This window comes from Doryrhamphus excisus, linkage group LG10, assembly GCF_037039965.1.
Source record: "Doryrhamphus excisus strain RoL-2023G ecotype Guam linkage group LG10, RoL_Dexc_Guam_v1.1, whole genome shotgun sequence".
NCBI lineage: Eukaryota > Metazoa > Chordata > Actinopteri > Syngnathiformes > Syngnathidae > Doryrhamphus > Doryrhamphus excisus.
This window is the reverse complement of record NC_136366.1, coordinates 9,204,252-9,225,478: the sequence shown is the minus strand read 5'-3', so window position 1 is coordinate 9,225,478 and position 21,227 is coordinate 9,204,252. Positions and strand designations below refer to the sequence as shown.

At 44.9% G+C, this 21,227-nt stretch overlaps 2 protein-coding genes across 3 annotated transcripts in view; one reads left to right on the top strand and one right to left on the bottom strand.

Annotated features, from left to right (window-relative positions):
* mtrex (Mtr4 exosome RNA helicase) overlaps positions 1–7,971 on the top strand; it is an 8,974-nt gene extending 1,003 nt beyond the window's left edge. The window contains exons 5-27 of the mRNA XM_078794001.1: positions 229–341; positions 414–588; positions 734–824; positions 903–1,027; positions 1,136–1,234; positions 1,651–1,768; positions 1,832–1,963; positions 2,436–2,515; positions 2,610–2,720; positions 2,789–2,890; positions 4,363–4,488; positions 4,575–4,725; positions 4,791–4,963; positions 5,035–5,103; positions 5,169–5,294; positions 5,383–5,496; positions 5,575–5,760; positions 6,207–6,370; positions 6,449–6,554; positions 6,721–6,777; positions 6,909–7,071; positions 7,152–7,256; positions 7,584–7,971. Of these exons, the coding sequence (XP_078650127.1) occupies positions 229–341; positions 414–588; positions 734–824; positions 903–1,027; positions 1,136–1,234; positions 1,651–1,768; positions 1,832–1,963; positions 2,436–2,515; positions 2,610–2,720; positions 2,789–2,890; positions 4,363–4,488; positions 4,575–4,725; positions 4,791–4,963; positions 5,035–5,103; positions 5,169–5,294; positions 5,383–5,496; positions 5,575–5,760; positions 6,207–6,370; positions 6,449–6,554; positions 6,721–6,777; positions 6,909–7,071; positions 7,152–7,256; positions 7,584–7,636 (2,739 nt within the window). The 3' untranslated portion in view covers positions 7,637–7,971. The remainder of the gene's footprint in view (positions 1–228; positions 342–413; positions 589–733; positions 825–902; positions 1,028–1,135; positions 1,235–1,650; positions 1,769–1,831; positions 1,964–2,435; positions 2,516–2,609; positions 2,721–2,788; positions 2,891–4,362; positions 4,489–4,574; positions 4,726–4,790; positions 4,964–5,034; positions 5,104–5,168; positions 5,295–5,382; positions 5,497–5,574; positions 5,761–6,206; positions 6,371–6,448; positions 6,555–6,720; positions 6,778–6,908; positions 7,072–7,151; positions 7,257–7,583) is intronic.
* Positions 7,838–21,227, bottom strand: plpp1a (phospholipid phosphatase 1a). 2 transcript variants are annotated; one of them, XM_058064997.2, is made up of 6 exons: positions 20,700–21,227; positions 16,635–16,786; positions 13,242–13,522; positions 10,402–10,459; positions 8,905–9,081; positions 7,838–8,623 (listed from the first exon to the last, which is right to left on the bottom strand). In XM_058064997.2, exons 1-6 carry the CDS (start codon positions 20,755–20,757, stop codon positions 8,504–8,506), a joined length of 846 nt encoding a protein of 281 aa, XP_057920980.1. In that variant the 5' UTR covers positions 20,758–21,227; the 3' UTR covers positions 7,838–8,503. The 2 variants fall into 2 exon arrangements, with proteins under 2 accessions (XP_057920980.1, XP_057920979.1); XM_058064996.2 differs by lacking the exon at positions 16,635–16,786 and adding an exon at positions 17,965–18,119 and having other exon boundaries at positions 20,700–21,225.

The following is a 21,227-nucleotide window of genomic DNA, read 5'->3' as shown; positions in this document are numbered from 1 at the left end:
AGAACACTTCCCTGTCTTTCACTTTTAACATAATACACAGCGGAGTTAAAGGTAGCGCCAAATCCACCGTAATTTCCAGTGTATAAGATGCACCAATGTTTCAGCCTTACCCACTAAATTTAGAGAGATAGATTTTGGGGGACTTTTTTTGCTCTCCATGCAGTGAATTTGTTGAAATGACAAATTACACCCACTGCATTCTTACACACATGTTTTCTGGTCTTGCAGGAGTACCCTTTTATTCTGGACCCGTTCCAGCGCGAGGCCATCTTGTGCATCGACAACAACCAGTCTGTGCTCGTCTCTGCCCACACCTCAGCTGGAAAGACTGTCTGCGCAGAGTGAGGATGTCAACTTATCTTAAAGCGCCACAACTTTTTTCAACGGGGGATGACTAATCACTGCTCTTGTAGGTACGCCATTGCGCTTGCCCTCAGGGAGAAGCAGCGAGTGATCTTCACCAGCCCCATTAAGGCTCTGTCTAATCAGAAGTACAGAGAGATGTACGAAGAGTTCCAGGATGTGGGATTGATGACTGGTGACGTTACCATCAACCCCACCGCCTCCTGTCTCGTCATGACAACAGAGGTGTGTTACCGAGTTTGAAATTGTTTGTTTTGCCAGATTTTACTTAGCGGCCAGGACAGACTTTTACCACTTTTTCGCAAAATTAAGAAAGCGGTTGTAAAAATATCTAGTTGTGTGCTGACTTATTTATGTTTTAAACACCCAGATCCTGAGGAGCATGCTGTACCGCGGCTCGGAGATCATGAGGGAAGTGGCGTGGGTCGTCTTTGACGAGATCCATTACATGAGAGACGCGGGTAAGTGAAAGAACTCGACAATTAATCTCGTGTTGTGTTTGTAAGCTTTGTGCGATCATCGACCCGTTTACATTTCAGAGCGTGGCGTCGTGTGGGAGGAGACAATCATCCTGCTCCCTGACAACGTGCATTACGTCTTCCTGTCGGCCACAATCCCCAACGCCAGACAGTTTGCAGAGTGGATATGTCACCTTCACAAACAGGTTATACTTTTATGCATTTATTTGGTGTGGTGTGAGACCATTATCTGTTGCCATTTAATGGGGTCAGCGTAACACATGCTGTATGTGCCACTGTCCCATTTCTTGCAGCCATGCCATGTGGTCTACACAGACTACCGTCCCACCCCGCTGCAACACTATATATTTCCAGCAGGGGGCGATGGACTCCACCTTGTGGTAGATGAGAACGTAAGGACAAACACATTGTTTTTATTAAGTTTTACACGGTCTGAACTTTACATAAAATTAATATAAATATACTTTACATAAAATTATATGTAAGATTTTTTTTTTATTTCATGCATGCCTTGTTTTTTTATAATTTAAATAAAAATGTGTATTTTTTCTGCGCATGTGACACATCCCCATTTTACTGGTACATTGCTTTTTCTACACACTACCTTATTTAATATCTACACCATTTTTGTTCTTTCTGACCTCATGTGGAAATACTTCAGGGCGGGGGGGGGCACTGTTCATTCAATCCCCTTATGCTTACTGAAGGAATCTAGATTAATAGCTTTTGGTGCGAAAGGCCACATTCCTATCCACTTGGACCTCAGATGTTGTTCCTGATTCATGCAGTCACGTTTGCCTTCCCTCAGGGAGACTTCCGGGAAGACAACTTCAACACAGCCATGCAAGTTTTAAGAGACACTGGGGATTCCGGGAGCAACACCGGGGCCAAGTGGGACCCGAAAGGACGCAAAGGGGGAACAAAAGGTGCGTGTGTGGGGTCGAACCATCGGTGCATGCGGGTGATTTAAACAAATGTGTCGTCCACAGGTCCTTCCAGTGTTTTCAAGATAGTTAAAATGATCATGGAGAGGAACTTCCAGCCCGTCATCATCTTCAGCTTCAGTAAGAAAGAATGCGAGGCCTACGCTCTGCAGGTGGCCAAACTGGACTTCAACAAGGGTACGATCCCTTGGGTGCAGTATTACAACCACACCATACTAAACAAACATTACATCCAATGTGATGACATTGAAATAATTTATATATATTTTAATAATATACTGTGCTACAGAGCCTCATGAGGCAGATCGTAAAACTCCATGCATGGGAAATATTTTCCCGCGGTGTCCCTGGCCCCTCGTAGACAACTCTGCCAAAGTCTTGAACTGTATTATAATACAAAAATAATGATTCCTTTTCCCAAAGATTTCTTATCTTTGGTGCGGTTTCCTTTGATAATTCTGTGGGAAGAAAAACCGTTAAGCAAGGTTTAGCATTGGATCAATTCCAACCAAAAACTTGGGATGCTTGCATGTGGAGGTTGGACAAATATCCATTACATGATGGGATTAAATAAGTTTGCACTTGTTCATTTTCACTTCTGCACAATGGAAATGAATTGCAAAGTAACGCATTTAAAAACGTGTTGCAGATGAGGAGAAGCGACTGGTGGAGGAAGTGTTCAACAACGCAGTGGACTGTCTATCAGACGAAGACAAGAAGCTTCCCCAGGTAAAGTGTTCTAGAATCGTATAACGGTGTCCCGCAATAGTTCCTCAGATGTTGATGATCGAAAATACAAAAATGGCGTTATGGTGTTCTGTAGGTGGAGCACGTACTGCCGCTTTTGAAGAGAGGGATTGGAATCCATCATGGAGGTCTGCTGCCCATCCTAAAGGAAACCATTGAAATTCTCTTCTCCGAAGGCCTGCTGAAGGTACCATTATCATCACCAGGAACATCTACGCATAACTCCTCATAATGCAAACGCCCCCTCCCTCTCAGGCCCTGTTTGCAACAGAGACCTTCGCCATGGGCATCAACATGCCAGCGCGCACTGTGCTCTTCACCAGCGCCCGCAAGTTTGATGGCAAGAATCACCGTTTTGTAAGCACACACACACACAAGTCAAAGAGATTTAAAACATTGCACACAGTGGACATTACCATAGAAATGAAACATATTTGGGCGTTGGTGTGATGGTGGGCTGCATGAATGCTGCAGTTCATTGAGGGACAAACGGTCCTCCAACATGATCACGAGTGGCCAAGCAAGTCTCCTCCAGACGTGAACCCAGTTGATCAGTGGGGCATCCTCTAGTGGGAATGAAGGTAGAGGAGTTCAAGGTGTGATGTCGTTATTCTGGAGTGGATGCTGGTGAATTCCATGGCACAGAGGATTTGGGCAGTGCTTAGTTATATCCAGGCGCCATTTCTATGGTATTGTTACTTAAGATGGAAGCATGGTTTAAAAAGAAAAAATAGCAAGGGGAGTACTGACTTTAACTAATTAAACTAACTAATTCATTCATTTTCTACCGCTTATCCTCACGAGGGTCGCGGGGGGTGCAGGTGAAAGGCGGGGCACACCCTGGACTGGTGGCCAGCCAATCACAGGGCACATACAGACAAACAACCATTCACACTCACATTCATACCTATGGACAATTTGGAGTCGCCAATTAACCTAGCATGTTTTTGGAATGTGGGAGGAATACCGGAGCACCCGGCGAAAACCCACGCATGCACGGGGAGAACATGCAAGCTCCACATAGAGATGGCTGAGGGTCCGCTCGCTAACCACTCGTGCGCCGTGCAGCCCGCTTTTGTGACTCCTGATCACCTGAATGTTGCAGCCTCTTTGAGAGTGTGGCTCTGAGGCCTTTATAAGGTCGGGAATGCTCGCAGTCCTCGCATACAGAGCCACGTGTTTGTAATAGTTCTCTCTTGCACGCGCTCACACACACACACACGCTTGAAGAGAATGGACTAGAGACTAGATCCATCTTCCAAGAAGCTCATCAGGAACATCTGGTGCTGTAAACACTGCCAAAGCTCCACGCAGGCACTCAAATTAACACACGCGCGCTCTCATTCCTCATACACACACACACACACACACACACACACACACACCATTTCTCATCATGAGCGTATCCGTCACATGACATGCCTGAGAGGAACAGATTACTGTAATACCAAAACCAGTCTTTTACCTTCTCGCTTCTTTTACCGAGACGGCTCCATTAAACATCACGTCTACATGCGTGTGTCACATGTGTGACAACGTTTTCATTTTTTGGGGTTATTGACCGGTCAATTGTTCCACCACAGACCTGTAGGTGGCGGTACCGTGCCATAAAGTGAGCGTCAACTACTGCATCAAATATTTAAAGTAAATAAATACAGCCAAAGTTTCTGTGCCGTTTGGCGTGGAAGCAAGCGGATTGTAAAATAAATATCAGATTCCTTTTGTCCTCGGAACACTGCTCCGTCTTTGTAGTGTTCGCTCAATAAGTGGCCAGCTTGGAGAGAAGAGACTTCCTTCACTTGGTGTGTGTTTGTGTCCACCTGCTCTAGATTACGTCAGGTGAGTACATCCAGATGTCAGGGCGTGCGGGCAGAAGAGGAATGGACGACCGAGGCATTGTTATCTTCATGGTGGACGAGAAGATGAGCCCGTCTGTGGGCAAACAGCTCCTGAAGGTAACACGGCGGCGTCGCATCGACTTTGAAAAATGCGTTTGACCTCAAGTGATGATAAAATGGAATGCATTCGTCTTCTGATGCAGGGCTCAGCAGATCCTCTCAACAGCGCCTTCCACCTGACCTACAACATGGTGCTCAATCTGCTGCGTGTGGAGGAGATCAACCCCGAGTACATGCTGGAGAAGTCTTTCTATCAGTTCCAACACTACCGAGCGCTGCCGGGCGTCGTGGAACGTAAGCTCCTGTTGTTCTTCTTCAATAGCGATGCAGGAAGCTGCAAAGACGGGTGTTGTGTGCAGGGATCAAGAAGCTGGAGAAGGAGTACCACAGCATCGAGATCCCCAACGAGGACACCGTGGTCACCTACTTTAAAATCCGCCAGCAGCTGGCCAAACTGGGCAAAGAGATCCAAGAATTCATCCACAAGCCCAAATACTGTTTGCCCTTCCTGCAGCCAGGGAGGCTCATCAAGGTATGGGACGTCTCATCACCGTGGAAACGCCGCTACGCACTCACTAACTTTACTCTCCGCCCCCTGCAAAGGTCCAAAGTGAAGACGCCGACTTTGGTTGGGGGGTGGTGGTCAACTTCTGCAAGAAGTCCAACGTAAAGGTGAGTGGTTTGGCGTGGACTTGGACTCGAACTCGCCGTCGTCACGTCGTCTTCCTCTCCTGCAGGTCAGCACCGACTCCGAGCCGCTCTTCGTGGTGGAGGCGTTGCTGCACTGCAGTAAAGACAGCGTCAAGGAGGCGGCCACCGAGGCGGCCAAACCCGCCCCTCCAGGCCAGGTTGGGGAGATGCAGGTACTGTTGCTAGAAACGCACGTCTTTCCCACCGATTCCACGGAAGACTCCCATCGTGGACGGTTGCTGACTGATGCTCGTATGCCAGGTGGTCCCGGTGATGCTGCACCTGCTCACGTCCATCAGTTCTGTCCGTCTTTACATCCCCAAAGACCTGAGACCTTTCGACAACCGCCAGCTGATGCTCAAGTCTATACAGGAATGGAGGACTTTAGGACCAAGTCTGTCATTTTTGTGCTGCATACCTTTTTAACAGTTTGTCCCAAACACGCCACAGGAAGTCCAGAAGCGTTTCCCAGACGGCGTTCCTCTCCTGGACCCCATCGATGACATGGGCATCAAAGATCCAGCATTGAAGAAGGTCATTCAGAAAGTGGAGGCCTTTGAGCACCGCATGTACTCTCACCCGCTGCACAGCGACCCGGACCTGGAAGCGGTCTACTCTCTCTGTGAGAAGAAAGCCGTGGTGAGGCCAGGGGTCCAATTCGTGACCTATTTTATTTCACTTCCCATCTCTGCTGATAATGGCCGACCTTTATTTCTCTTCCGGGCCGGACTGCTCGTCACCTTTTCTCACAAAGACAGGAAGCCTCAAGGGCGTGCGAGACCGAGACTTAAAATACTACACTTAAAATAGAGCATGGTAACAAGTGCCCACCCATAAATTTAAAACCGAATCTGGGTCCATAAGTTGGCTCGAGAACTAGTTAGAATGCACGCCGACGTAGGGAATACACGCCATGCTGGATGGAGGAATACAGTGCGTACCTGCTTCAGCCACATTGGGGAAGAATAGCGTCACTTATTTGTCCACTTTTAAGCTTGCAACAACGACTTTTCCATGTCATCATGATTATTCTTCATATGTCCTCGATGTGTTCAATCAGGCGTGTACTCTGCTTTGTGCTTCAGCTGGCCGCAGACGTGCGCACGGCCAAGCGCGAGCTGAAGAAAGCTCGCACCGTCCTGCAGATGGACAAACTCAAGTGCAGGAAGCGAGTCCTGCGACGCCTCGGCTTTGCCAGCCCCTCCGACGTCATCGAGATGAAGGGGCGGGTTGCGTGTGAAATCAGCAGGTGGGGATTTTTATCGTTTTTTTTTTTTTTTTTATGTAGGTCCTCTTAACCTCACGACCATCTTGTCTTCATCCCCAGCGCCGATGAGCTCCTGCTGACAGAGATGGTCTTCAACGGCCTCTTCAACGACCTCACAGTGGAACAATCCACCGCGCTGCTGTCCTGCTTCGTCTTCCAGGAGAACGTACGAACTTTATTTTAGTCACTGTATTTGAATGTAGCGTCTTGCTGACGCCGCACATTTTTATGGCTTAGCAGTCGAAAAAAAGCTTTTTCTGCTTATGAATAGAATTTATCATTCTGAGGTCAATGTGAATGCTTTAATATATATATTTTTCTCCCTTTTATAGGCTAGCGAGTTGCCAAAGCTAACGGAACAACTTGCGGCGCCTCTCCGGCAAATGCAGGTAAGCCGTTGTGTGGCCTGGAAGCTTTTTCCAATTACGTTTATCAGCAGGTTCCGGTGTACCACGCGGACATCTGTACGTAGTGCCATCAGCAGTAGCAGAGGCTGAACGTGCTTCAACTTTTTGTTCAGGAGTGTGCCAAGCGCATCGCCAAGGTGTCCGCGGACGCCAAGCTGGAAGTGGACGAGGACTCGTACCTGGGCCAGTTCAAGCCTCACCTCATGGACGTGGTGTACGCGTGGGCCAACGGTGCCACCTTCGCCCAGATTTGCAAGATGACCGACGTCTTTGAAGGTGATGCGATGTGTATTTAAGAAATGTCCCACAACCACACTAACCATGAAAGACAATTGCGTGTTTGTCGCCTCCTACAGGAAGTATCATTCGCTGCATGCGCCGCCTGGAGGAGGTGCTTAGGCAAATGTGCTCAGCTGCCAAAGCTATCGGCAACACAGAGCTGGAGAACAAGTTTGCCGAAGGTAAGGACACACACAGACGTTCATTGGTGACAATTTCAATGTCATCAGTAATTATTATAATGCGTTTGTGCCTCCTGGCGGTTATGATCGCCATCACCACACACGATGCAAATAAACCAAAAATGCAGTCACTATTGTGCATGCTTTCATCAATCCAGCTTCCATTGAAGCTGTGTTATCTGGTGGTTACATAAGCTCCTTTTTATTAGCGGTTATACAAGCAGCGATCTGTCGGTGTGATTATGAAACGTCAAAGTTTGTTTACTGATAGTAGAGCAAGTGTAGCCTGTGGCTAACATTAATGAAGTGCTTTTTATGTACCTGCAGGAATAACCAAGATCAAGAGGGACATCGTCTTCGCTGCTAGTCTCTACTTGTAAGGAGACCCTTGTTGAACAGACGCCATCATCCATTTGTGCGATCACGGCTTGAATGGACCCAATAGCCCTTGAATGCAGCTCGTCACATGACCTTTGGACCACAGCCTCGTTTTAAAATGTTTGATTTGAAAGCTTCACTATCAGTCATTTCATTAAGCCGTTCAAGTTTTTTTTAATCATGCTTAAAGGAAAAATTACACATTTTGTTAGTGTTAATAAGTGAAATGGCTTTATTTTTCCTTTTGTTTTAGACATTTGTACATATTTAACTTTTTTCAATAAAAGTCTGTATGCTAAAGAGATGACATACAGATGAGACAAACATACATAGTGGTGTGTTTATATTAACATCTTCGGGGATATGTGGCGGCAGCAGCAATAGCAATCGCACGAAGAAGGCATCACAGGACACAAACATGTCAATTCTGTCTTCATCGCACGTCCCGGTCAAGATGACCGAAGAGGAGCATCATCACGTGGGACATGGCGACATTCTTTCCATTAGCCCTTTAATGGACACGCAGTAGTTGACCTCAAAGTGAACCTCAGTGAGGGAGCTTGAAGCAGATTGGCTCCCAGTAAAGAAATACACAACGCAGGCTTACAATCACAGGTTCAAACCTCCCCTGCCCCACCCCCCCATCCAAAGTAGTGGTCTAGTCCTGCTCTCCAGTGGGTGCATGCAGTACAATCTCCCCACCAACTCAGTAGATTCATGCTCAAATGCTTGCCATCCTCGCGGCCCTTGGCCATTTAAATACAAAAAAAAAAAAAGACACGCTCTGCATGCGATGCCAAAGCTGGAGAACTACCATCCCAGGTCCAGCAGAGTCCGGTTCTTTCGCTCCTGCTCGCTCCTTTTTGGCTTTAGTTGGGACTCTCAAAGTGGTTTCCGTTCGTGGGGGTCTCCTGGAGGCTGGTGTGGGCGATGTCCTCCTCCTTGAGTGAGACCAGAGGCTGCTTGAAAAAGTCAGACACACAGAAGACCTGCGGGGGGGACATTTGAAGAGTCAGATTTTGTATTGAAAACTGTCCAAGTGGAGTTGCTGAACCACTTGGCTATACGTGACCTAAAGACTGGCCAATGACTGAAAGACAGTTACTAAAAGACTGGCCAATGACTAGGATTAAGATCTGCTCCTTTTCAGACGAGTTGAATTGTGCAAATGCCAAAGCATGCCATGCATATCATAACAGTATCATAATGGGATTTGCTGAAATCCCATATGATCATGTCGTTTGAAATGAAAAAACTGACAAGGACTCACCACCAGGATGGCCATGAGCGCCCCCTGCAGAAGGCCCGTCAGCACGTCGCTCCAGTGGTGCTTGTAGTCGGACACCCTGGACAAGCCCGTGTAGATGGAGGCGGCGATGAGGAAAAACTGGAGGGTGGGCCTCAGCAGGCGGGCCCAGTCCACCTGTAGCCGAGCCTGCAGGTAGAGCTGCCAACGGGAGCACACGAGCGAGGTTAGATTATTCCGGAAAACCAGACGGGGGGGGAGTCCGGTTAAAAACGTCAGTTGATTCACATTTCCATTTTGTAACCACAGACGGGATGATCAAGTTCCTGGCGTGTGTAAGCATCCTCTTTCTCTGACATTTAACTGTTGGATTTGCACAATGAGAGCAGTGGTGTCCAAAGTCCAGCCTGGGGGCCTTTTGCAGCCCACCGCTTATTTATTTATGGACCTGCTTATTCTAGAAATGCAGGGAAGGACTTGACAACCACATAGAAAAGAAGAATATGGTTCTAACCAAAATTTGAAATGGGTTTGAAAATGTTATGATGCTAATTTTAACCCCAAGGCTTCCATAACGTTTCTCAAGGTCATCTAAAGGTCTCCATACATGTTCTTTGTATGCATAATTTATACTTGATCAAGATTTAAGTAGCGGCTCTACAGGTCAATTCATTCTTAGACACCCTGGCAAAAACTGAATTTATTGTTGTGAATCAACTTTTTCGTTCATAAAAATAACATACAAGTCTCTAATGCAACATCTGACAGGCCGTGTGAATGCTTTCAGCCAATCAGACACGGGATCCCGCCCCCGCCCAAAATTTCAAGATGTCCAATAGGCCGGGGTGACAAATTGACCCGGAAGAAGTCACAGGAAGATGCCATGACAGGAAGTGACCATGACAGGAAGTTACACCTGGGAAAGCATTGCAGTGGAACCCAAACGATGGACTATCATAAAAAACGGCGCTTCCTTCCTTCCTTCCTTCCGTCCATCCTTCCTTCCCATGAAACAAAGTCAAAGTCAACAAAGTCAACAGAAAAAGAAGGTGAGACATTTTTGGCTTTGTTTCCGGTGAGTTTTAGCGGTGGAGGGCTAGCACTAGCATGGTTGGCGGAGGCTAACGTTGAGCTCCGGGAGGTTGGCGGTGGAAGTCTTGGACTCTGACGGATGCCATGCAGGTCTTTTGGAGTTCTTGTGGCTTGAATTGTCTGACACAGACGTAGTGAATAGCAAGGGGAAGCGGTGATGACCCCCGGCTGCCAACGTACAAACGTGCGGCTCGCATTACATCCTGCTTTGAGTCAGTCGAGCGTTATGTAAGAAAAGGCTCCAGTCAGCTGGACCACATTTGCTATTGTTTGCACCAACAACAACAGGGCGTGTCTCTTGGTTACTTTTGGCCCATCCACCACAAACCAGAAACCTTTCCACCCCGTGTTTGTTCATGGAGATGTGTTTGTCCGTGCTGGTGTGGCCTCGGGACAAATAGAAGAAGAGTGTGTAAATGGACTACGTACCGCCAGGAACAGCATGCAGTACATGGAGAAGGACGAATGGCCGGAGTAGAAGGACAGCCTGCAAGGACGGGAAGGTCCAAATGTTAGATTAGATTGCGGACATGGATCCGACATTGTTCCCCAAAACGTTTCTGAAAAACTACTAACCATTATTTTTTTAATTAATTGTTGATACATTTTTAATTTACGCCAAAATTAAATGAATTTTGCGTGGGTTTTCTCCAGGTACTCCGGTTTCCTCCCACATTCCAAAAACATGCTAGGTTAATTGGCCACTCCATATGTATGTCCATAGGTATGAATGTGAGTGTGAATGGTTGTTTGTCTATATTTATTTGCCCTGTGATTGGCTGGCCACCAGTCCAGGGTGTACCCTGCCTCTCGCCCCAAGACAGCTGGGATAGGCTCCAGCGACCCAGCGAATGAATGAATGAATAAAATGAATGTACAGCTTGAAACCATACCAAACATGATCTCTTCGACTGTGCAGTTGCATCATGACTTCTCGGTGTCTCTCACGCAAAGAAAAAGTAAGAGACTTTTGTATGAATACGTCTTTGATAACAAATGAATTAATCGAGGGTTTATGAAGGAAACAGTTGCGACTCTTGATGAAGGAAGTGTGCTTGGTAATTGTTAGTGGTTGACTTCCTGTCTGACGGTTCCGTGTGACTGAAAACGTTTGTGAAACGGATCCTTTCCATTCCTTCGACTTCCTGTGCCAAGAATTGCATTAACGCCGACGCAAAATCGGAGCTGACGAGCATTCCGGATAAATTGAATTGCGTACAATTTGCCTTTTGAATGTGGGCCTCCTCCCTCCCGGGGAGCAAAAAGGAGGCGCGGGAGGAGTCGTGTTGCAGTAAAATAATCACATGATCTCCCCCCCCATGCTGCACGTAAACACACGTAAACTTTCAATCTCCCTGCCTCAAATCAGTTAACGCTTTAACTGACCAAACATTTATTTCCGTGTGCAGACTGCTGCCAGGTCCAGCAGGGAGGAAGCGACAGGGGGAAGGGGGGGGAATTGGGTTGGCTCCAGGAAAGAGTCATGCGGCCACGCCCTGGAAATGTTGATAAGCCCGAAGGGCCATTTGTGCCGTGAGAGGACCGTTTTCCCCTCCCCACTGCTGCTACCGCTCTACCCTGGAGTTAACTTGGCCAACGGAGGGACGAGCCAAAACGGTGCGAGTCGAGCAATACGAGCTGCACATCCTCTCTCGCCAGGGACACTTCCTTCTGCTCGGTGCTGATAGCGCGTTTCATACGCACTTCCCTGAGGTCCTATTTAAACCCTCTCAGTATCCATTTAGGCCTTTGCAACGCTTGCCTGGTAAATTCCTTTTTATTTTTTTTGGTCCCACAAATAGCAAGCACTTTTACAAGGAAACCATTGCGCTATTTACAGCTGACGTATTTGTAATTAATAATCCTATTGTATTGTAAGTCTTTTAGTCATTTCCTTCGTGTCTGTCAATCCATTTCCTGTTTCTGTGCTGAGTTGGTCATTCAAAGAGCCTAGTGCAGGGGGGTCGGTAGCAGCCTGGAGCCACAAATGTAACAGGAGTTAGTCTTTTTTAGTCTGACCCGAACGCAACAAAGAGAAGTGCAGCTAGCAAGACCTTTTTGAGTCCTTCCACGTGATTATCTGTTTCATGCAGCTTGGGTTTCTGATGTTCCATGATCTTCCCTACATCGGGGCTGTGAGATAGGACTGTATGCTATGAAGGCAAAGACGTGGATGTGAAGCATATTTACCGTATTTTCTGGACTATAAGTCGCTCCGGAGTATAAATTGCACAAGGCCAAAAATGCATAATTAGGTAGAAAAAAAACATACATAAGTCGCACTGGAGTATAAGGCGCATTTTTTGCAGGTAATTTATTTTCCAAACTACTTGACCAAAACAGACATTGCGTCCTCTTGGAAGGCAAGTTCTAACAATAAAAGAATAGAGAACAGGCTGAATAGGTGTAAGATATGCTAACACAATGCTTATTCAGCTACATGAAAAATAAACATGAACAGAAAAGGTGTCCAGTGTTTATGTAACATGTAACAGTTTTTTTCATTTATAAGTCGCTCTGGAGTATAAGTCGCAGGAACAGCCAACCTATGAAAAAAAAGTGTGACTTATAGTCCGGAAAATGCGGTAAGTCATTCAATCCAAGCAGTTTTTCAAAAGCCATTCCTATTGGTGTCGGCCATTTTTGATAATTTTGACCGGTATTTCAAGGCACGCAGAATATTGTGTTCTAATAGACTATATAGACGTGGTATATACCGACATAAAGACCATTTCTCGTTGTTTAGTAGTCAGCAGTAGGACATAGGCAAAATATGAACCAACAAGGGGCTTTTTCATGCATGACTTTCACTTTGAAACTAATTTTGCCATAAATATTTAGCCAAAATGTGTAAACAACGATGCCATGACATAAACAAATAGCACCATGAACCATTTACAATACTGACATTTACAACTGAAGTGCATGCTTGTGCTGTAAATGATACAAAAAACAACAACAAAAAAAATTAATAAAATAGAGTTAAAAAAAAACTATATTAGGAAAGCAGGAAGTGAACAAATGCAACAGTTACTGATTGTAAAAGTACCAGATGGAGGGGTAGGATTTAATAAGCTTTGCTTCTTCCTACTCCTTTTGGACATGTGGAACTGTGAACTGATTATGTGATGCATTCAATTGTAATCTGATGCATGTTCAAATAAAATAAAACCATTATCATTACCATTACCATTACCATTGAAAGGGCCCCGGATGTTCTACCTTTGTACATTGTACTAAAGGTAGAAAAGTAGAAAAGGTGATCCCACCTGCCCTCGTTGGCCATGGTGGGGTTTCCGGTGCAGGTGAAGTTTTCGACATAGACGCCCGCTGAACAGCTGATGAGCTTCCAGTCAGGTTTGCACACGTCCAGGAAGTGTGGCCTGAGGCGGCCGATGGAGTACTTGGCGATGTCGGTCAGAGACTGGCTCATGGCGGCGCCAAACAGGAAGGTGCCGACCGCCTTGTACACGCGGGCCACGTAGGTGCCGAAAGACGACTTGGACTTGAGGCGCTTGAGATAAACGCAGAGGCACTCGCCGAAGATCATCTGTTATACAGAGATGGGGGGGAGTGCAGAATGAAACATCTGGTCGAGACGTCCGACAATACGCTTCATCTCATGTTGACGATTTTAGTTATTCGTTCTTAGTATCTGAGAGGATGTCCACTTAAATAAAAGCTTTTATTAGTATGTACAGGATTTACAGCACGGAACCACAAAGACCTGAAGCAGTGCTAACAGCTAGCTGATCTTACCCTGTAGCAACGAGGGTCAAAATCGCTCCATTTTCATCGCGGGATGGGGATTCAGTGAGAAATCTTTAATCCATGATCAGGATAACGCGGCCTCAGAGAGGAAACCGGCCATTTAGAGTCTTTGTGGGTTTATGAGAGGCTACACATTGGAGCTAAACTTTGCCAAATTGCTGTTATTAGCTGACGACAAACATAACTAATGTGCAATGTTGGCGCTGGGATGCAGGGCATGCAGTATCCAACCGAGGCCGACAGCACATTGAAGTCTTAAATTCTGAAGCTCTGAGCTAAACATTTGGAGATATGGGAGCATCAACGTCAAGGTACTGACTTGCTAACTTCTCAAGCCCGGGGAACCTCATTCCATTCATTTTCTACCGGTCTGTGCTGCATGTGTATTGCAATATTTAGCATTCATTCAGCAAATTGTTTTGTACATAATTTAGCTAATTTCATTTTTACTTCCTGTTTCAATTTCTACCGCAGCTTATTCAGGCCTTATGTGAAACATGAACACATATTTCTTTCCCTTTTCTTTGCATTCTAACGAGAGATAAGTTAATTATGAGCTAGCTAACAATGCATGTCATTGGGACCTACAGTGAAGAAAATAAGTATTTGAACACCCTGCTATTTTGCTATTTCTCCCACTTAGAAATCATGGAGGGGTCTGAAATTTTCATCGTAGGTGCATGTCCACTGTGAGAGAGATAAACTAAAAAGAAAAATCCAGAAATCACAATGCATGATTTTTTAACAATTTATTTGTGTGATACAGCTGCTAATAAGTATTTGAACACCTGAGAAAATGAATGTTAATATTTGGTACAGTAGCCTTTGTTTGCTATTACAGAGGTCAAACGTTTCCTGTAGTTTTTCACCAGGTTTGCACACACTGCAGGAGGGATCTTGGCCCACTCCTCCACACAGATCTTCTCTAGATCAGTCAGGTTTCTGGGCTGTAGCCGAGAAACACGGAGTTTGAGCTCCCTCCAAAGATTTTCGATTGGGTTCAGGTCTGGAGACTGGCTGGGCCATGCTAGAACCTTGATATGCTTCTTACGGAGCCACTCCTTGGTTTTCCTGGCTGTGTGCTTCGGGTCGTTGTCGTGTTGGAAGACCCAGCCACGACCCATCTTCAATGCTCTGACAGAGGGAAGGAGGTTGTTCCCCAAAATCTCACAATACACGGCCCCAGTCATCCTCTCTTTAATGCAGTGCACTCGTCCTGTCCCATGTGCAGAAAAACACCCCCAAAGCATGATGCTACCACCCCCATGCTTCACAGTAGGGATGGTGTTCTTCGGATTGTACTCTTCATTCTTCTTCCTCCAAACACGCTTATTGGAATTATGACCAAAAAGTTCTATTTTGGTCTCATCTGACCATAAAACTTTCTCCCATGACTCCTCTGTATCATCCAAATGGTCATATGCAAACTTAAGACGGGCCTTGACATGTGCTGGTTTAAGCAGGGGAACCTTTCGTGCCATGCATGATTTCACATCATGACGTCTTAGTGTATTACCTACAGTAACCTTGGAAACGGTGGTCCCAGCTCTTTTCAGGTCATTGACCAAGTCCTGTCGTGTAGTTCTGGGCTGATTCCTCACCTTTCTTAGAATCATTGAGACCCCACGAGGTGATATCTTGCATGGGGCTCCACTCCGATTGAGATTGACCGTCATGTTTAGCTTCTTCCATTTTCTAATGATAGCTCCAACAGTGGACCTTTTTTCACCAAGCTGCTTGGTAATTGCTCCGTAGCCCTTTCCAGCCTTGTGGAGGTGTACAATTTTGTCTCTGGTGTCTTTGGACAGCTCTTTGGTCTTCGCCATGTTACAAGTTAAAGTCTTACTGATTGTATGGGGTGGACAGGTGTCTTTATGCAGCTAACGACCTCAAACAGGTGCATCTGATTCAGGATGATACATGGAGTGCAGGTGGACTTCTAATGGGCAGACTAACAGGTCTTTCAGGGTCAGAATTCTAGATGATACACAGGTGTTCAAATACTTATTTGCAGCTGTATCACACAAATAAATTGTTAAAAAATCATGCATTGTGATTTCTGGATTTTTCTTTTTAGTTTATCTCTCTCACAGTGGACATGCACCTACGATGAAAATTTCAGACCCCTCCATGATTTCTAAGTGGGAGAAATAGCAAAATAGCAGGGTGTTCAAATACTTATTTTCTTCACTGTAACTATGTCGACGAGAAGCCCTATAAAATACATGCTGTGATCATGCTTTAATATTGATGATAACGTGTAATACTTGGATGCATTGATTGAGTCCCAGAGCTTACGCTACACCGGTCAACAACAGCAGCATAGGAATGTTGACACTTACAATGCCCGATCCCATTGGGATGGCTGTGTCTTCCAGCACGAGACGCGCGCTCCAGTCCTCAGGTAAAAAATACTGACATCAAACGAGCATCGTCTTGAGTCTTCGTAGTGAAATTGAGAGCTCGGAAGAGTGGCTCTCTATAGTTTTTCGTGTTAGCTGCTACAATAATAATAATAATAATATCGCTGTAGCTTGGTTAATATACAAGTCAGTTATGTAAATGGAACACCAGTTTTTTTGTTTGTTTTTTTGTGGGGGCTTAAGCGTCAAAATAGGTATTTCCCATAACGTCTGTTGTTAGCTAGCTTAAACGAACTCTGTTTCCTCTCGCTGGAATGCACAGAAAAGGGAAATAAATATGTGTTGATGTTTCACATAAAGATTGTAAATGAAGTGCAGTTTTCCTTTAACATGCTGTTAGCAAACGCGCAATTACAAGGATGTGATGCTTCAGGACATGAGCAGCCAAAGATGCAAAGAAAAGAAGCGTACAAAATGGCCGACAAGGAAAGAAAATGTGAGATGATAATAAAAGAGGTAGGCACTTACAGTGAGCACTGTGAGTGGAATCATGACACCTCCTAACAACTGATAGGAAATGGTGTCCTCTTTAAGCGGGTACTTGATTGAATCATCGTTACAGAAAAAGCCTCGGCGGAAAGGTTTGTGTTGCGCAGTGAGTATTACGAATGGGAGTCCAACTAGCAGAAGCAACGAGAAAGAGGGAGAGAAAAAAAAAAAGGTTACAGGTTATCAGCTCAGGTCAGCAGTGCCTGTGATCCCCCCATCACCCCTACCCACGATGCAACACTGTGGCTGTTGCATCCTGCAGGAGGCGGTCGTCGCCAAAGCCTCGGGAAGTAGTTGATGTTAGTGGTTAGTGTGTTGTTAACGACAATGAACGTTAATTGACAGACATGGCAGGTCGGTGCAGGATTTTGTTTGTCTCTCTCCCGTCGGAGAGATATGCATCCTCGTTGTTTCGCTTCCCATGACCAGCACCTATTCTAAAACCCGCCATCGGGTTTGTGAAGAGCACATTTCAAAGAAACAAAAGACAAAACGTGTGGACAGGTCAGTGTATCATCCTCGCTCCACGTTAAGACGTTGGATGAAAATACAGCAACAAAGACGTAATAAAAAAAACGAACTGACAGCGGAGCAGCTGCGTTTTCAACTTCTGTCCAAAAGAACATTCCCGTCTATTTCGAGGAGCGGAGCAACGCCGCTCGGCACCAGCGCGTCTGTTCAGATGATCAACAGCAGATTAATAAAAAAAAAAACCCTCACTATAGAAACAATCCATGACAAGCTTTTTTTTTCATTGTTATTAAGTGGACATCCCCGTCATGGGTCGCCATGGAGATAGGAAGCTAACGATATAACAGATAGTCGGATTAAACAGGCTGTTTGTGATCTGGATCGGACAGTGTTAAGATAATGCTTCCCCATCGTATAGTTAACACTTTGTTATTGAGGTAACTTTCGCCATGTTGTACAGCCACGACACAGATGCCACGCTACAGGCATTTCCAATTCTATGGTTAGCGTCACACGTCACCAACGCTCTTAAAAGTAAAAAAAGCTTTGCGTATTCCCACAAGAGCATTCAGCTTTGTGCGACTTTAGAAGCCTAAAATCTCATTGCAAATGTGAGTGACTTGAGGCATATTTGACTAAGGTATACTGAGTATGTAAATACAGCCTTCTAGGAGGCAAACAATTTGTTTGCATCACCATCACACACCCTGATCCAGATCACACATTCACAGCGGTGGGAGGGGGAGAAGAGGTATACTAGCACGCATGCAATCTGCGATTGGCACGTCAAAAGTTTACGGGACCGTCGCACCTGCCTTGGAGGACTCCTACTACTTACGCAGCTAATGGGCAGTGAGAAGCCCACAGTGTAGAGCACTGTGGAGGTGATTGTGCTGTGGTGGAAAGGGTACTTGATGCTGTCGTCGTTACAGAAAAAACCCCTTTGGTAGGGCCGGATCTTACCCAGGTTGAAGGCCGCCAGAGGCAAGCCTCCTGTGGATGACAGATCAAGGGGGAAAGAAAATGACAAACAATATCGTCAGCCGATGATTTGTCAGTATATTCTTGATGAAAGTACAATAAAAGGGTCCTGCACATTCTCGTTACTCTGAATAAGCTTTAACCTTGTGAGTTTTTCCATGTTTTCCTTCATATTCTCTTAAAAGTGTGTCGCCAAACTATCAACAAAAGCGTGTATTATAACGGCAAGTAGACCTCAATTGGTAGACCACATCTTTGTGACTCAAAAATAGGCCAGTTCAGGTGTGTGAGAAATTTCAAGACAACCCGACGACTTTGTTCACCTGTGTTCAATTATCTGACTAATGCATGTACCCTAACCGGGCTAAATCTGCCTTTAAAAAGCTAATGTTGATGGAATCTCGGCACTCCCCGTAGATAAAATGCCACGAGAAAAGCCCATTATGTAAGCAGGTGTTGACCGGTCATAGTCCGAGTGTAACAAGGCTGTGATTTCTCGGCTTGTTTGGCCAATTTAACGTGTCCCGTGGTGGTGAAGACATCCGTCAGGGTGGAAAGTGAGGGTGTATAATTGAACTGTGGAGCGCATTCCGGAGGATTTGCCATGGTAAAAACAAAACCAAAAAAAAAAAAAACAGAAGCGTGTGACACATTGTCGCAGGGCACTTGGGTGTTTGTGTGAGGTGGCTTCAGCTGTTGGTGCTTGACTGGCTGCAGCAGCTGAAATGCTAGAATGTTAAGAGAGAAACAGAACGCCATATCACTTTCCGAATGTAGCTTTGATATGCTTCTCTGTGATGGAGCAGGAACTGTTCTTCACATAGAGACAATGCTTTGGTTCTTCATGTATTTGCCTGCAGCAGATGTTTGGTGGTCATTCAATTGTGGAGAGCAGGAGAGAGTTTACGTCATGAGTCACCCAAACAGCGGAGGCATAACTTTTCTGTTGCAATGCACAATGTCGCCTTATGTATTCAATTGGGAGTCTGCTTGTAAATTTAGCAACGCACAAAGGCTGCGTGAGTCACCATCCGAGCCAAGCAATCATAATCAAAAGGTCATTTAAGGCCAGCAAACGCACACCATGCACACACCTAATCTGATTTGTACAAGATGTGATTTATTTCATCTTAGCAAAGTCACAAGGACAACTGCTGTTTCTAGACTTTCACCGGTGTCATGGGTGCATCATGACGCAGCAAGTATGGATAATCAATACACGAGCAGACATTTATGACCATGCAAGATATTTCAAAGAATCCTCAGCATGATGCACCACTGCAAACTGCTACCACAATATCAACCAGAACCATGTTGCTCAATGAATACCCATCCAAACTCAGTACTGTTATCTTTGTACAGGCAAAATTGGCGATTCATTCTTGGTAGCTTGTAGTGGCCAGTCTGGGTAATCTAAAATACAGTACACAGTGATATGGCTTATAACAGTTAAGAAACAACAACCGCATAAAGCTGTAAGAACTGTGCAGGATTGTGTAATGTTGTGTTTTTTCAACAAAGTCTTCCTTCTTAGAGTGAAATACAAGATTCAAAGTCTGTATGGAAAGGAAAATAGAATATTTACACGAAATAAGTCACTTTGTGAGGAAATTTTTTTTAAATTACTTAAAAACAGGACCTCTTAAGCAAAGAAATATGACTTTGTTGACGCAATTCAATTGTATTCTGATATTATTGCAACTATATTCTCCTGATATTGTCACCTTTTCTCTAATATCATTATGCCTTTTTTCTCAAAATTGTTTTCATTGTATTATTATTTCGACTTATCTTGTTCTTATAGAATTTTTTTCTATTGAATATTTTCTCTATAAAATATTACATTGTTGAAGCAGTATTTTAACTGTATTATAAACATTACAGATTTCCATCTCCATAATGATGACATTTTCTCTCATCACATAACTGCTTTTTTCTTCTAAAAATTTCACTTGAAAAAAGCGACATTTGTTATATTACGGCTTTATCCTCCTCCTAATATTGTGACTTTTATTTGTATCCTATTAAAACTTGCACTAAGACTAACTTTATCACTTAAAATTAAGGTTTTATTCTAATATATTTGGACTTTTTCTGCATGAAATTAAGACTTTTTCCTCCAAAAAGTATATCAACGATATTATAATATTACGACTTTAACATCTTCCTGATTGTGTTACTCTTACTTCTATCTCACAATATTACGATTTTATTCCACTATTACGACTCTCTTATAAAATGTCGACCATTTTGCATAAATTATTATTATCATTATTACACCTTCATTCTCACAATTCTATGATGAATGATGCTAACGGTGGCTAATCAGTGTCTGTTTACATCTTTGTTCATTCTTGGCAGTGACACAACACGTTTGCATACAAATCAGCAAACAAAGACTATGATGGAGATGAAATACATACTGTTTTATAGGTTGTCATTCAGCAACTGTTAACAACTGTTAAGGGCACTTTGGAGAGGTTACATGTCAACCCCCCCCCCACCCCCTCCCGAATGACACAAATAGCCTTAATTCAACAAGCAACCCACGGCAGTCTACCTCGCCGGGAAGTGTGGAAGTGCTCCACGTACCTAGCACGAGGCAGACGACGTCAAGCACCACAAAAGGGATTCCTCTTGTCTCGAACATGTTGTCTCTTGAACGCCTGTCTTGTCTCGACTCCGTTTGCTCGTTCACGACGAGTAGGTAATAAACACCAGCGTGATGCTCCTCCTCGTTGCGGGGCTTGTTTCCGACTCAAGTGTCAGATAAGGGGGGAATGGACGGTACGCGAGTATAATAATACAAAAAAGTAATACTACCACAACGTGAAGCTAACAGCGGGTTAAGCTAGGAGACGATAAGCAAGACGAAAGGCGACGGACAGTGGTCTGTAGCCTATACGGGGAACTACTCCTGCTGCTGCGGTGGGGTTCTTCACACACCCACCTTCCTCTCATGTTGACCCCCCTTAAAAAAACAGGCTTCTAAAATATTAAAATGAAAAAAATTCGACCAAAAACACCGACCATTAGCGAGGAGGACACCTGCCCCAAGTTGCCTGCCGGTGATCGTATTGCTAACCAGCTGCTGTTTACGGACTCAGTCGAAGAGATCCG

Coding starts and splice junctions, on each gene's coding strand:
- plpp1a (XM_058064996.2), bottom strand. CDS start 20,757: ATGTTCGAGACAAGAGGAATCCCTTTTGTGGTGCTTGACGTCGTCTGC. Junction 13,523..17,964: donor TCTCACTGCCCATTAGCTGC/GTAAGTAGTAGG, acceptor TCTGTATAACAG/ATGATCTTCGGCGAGTGCCT. Junction 8,624..8,904: donor CGCTCATGGCCATCCTGGTG/GTGAGTCCTTGT, acceptor TCCCCCCCGCAG/GTCTTCTGTGTGTCTGACTT.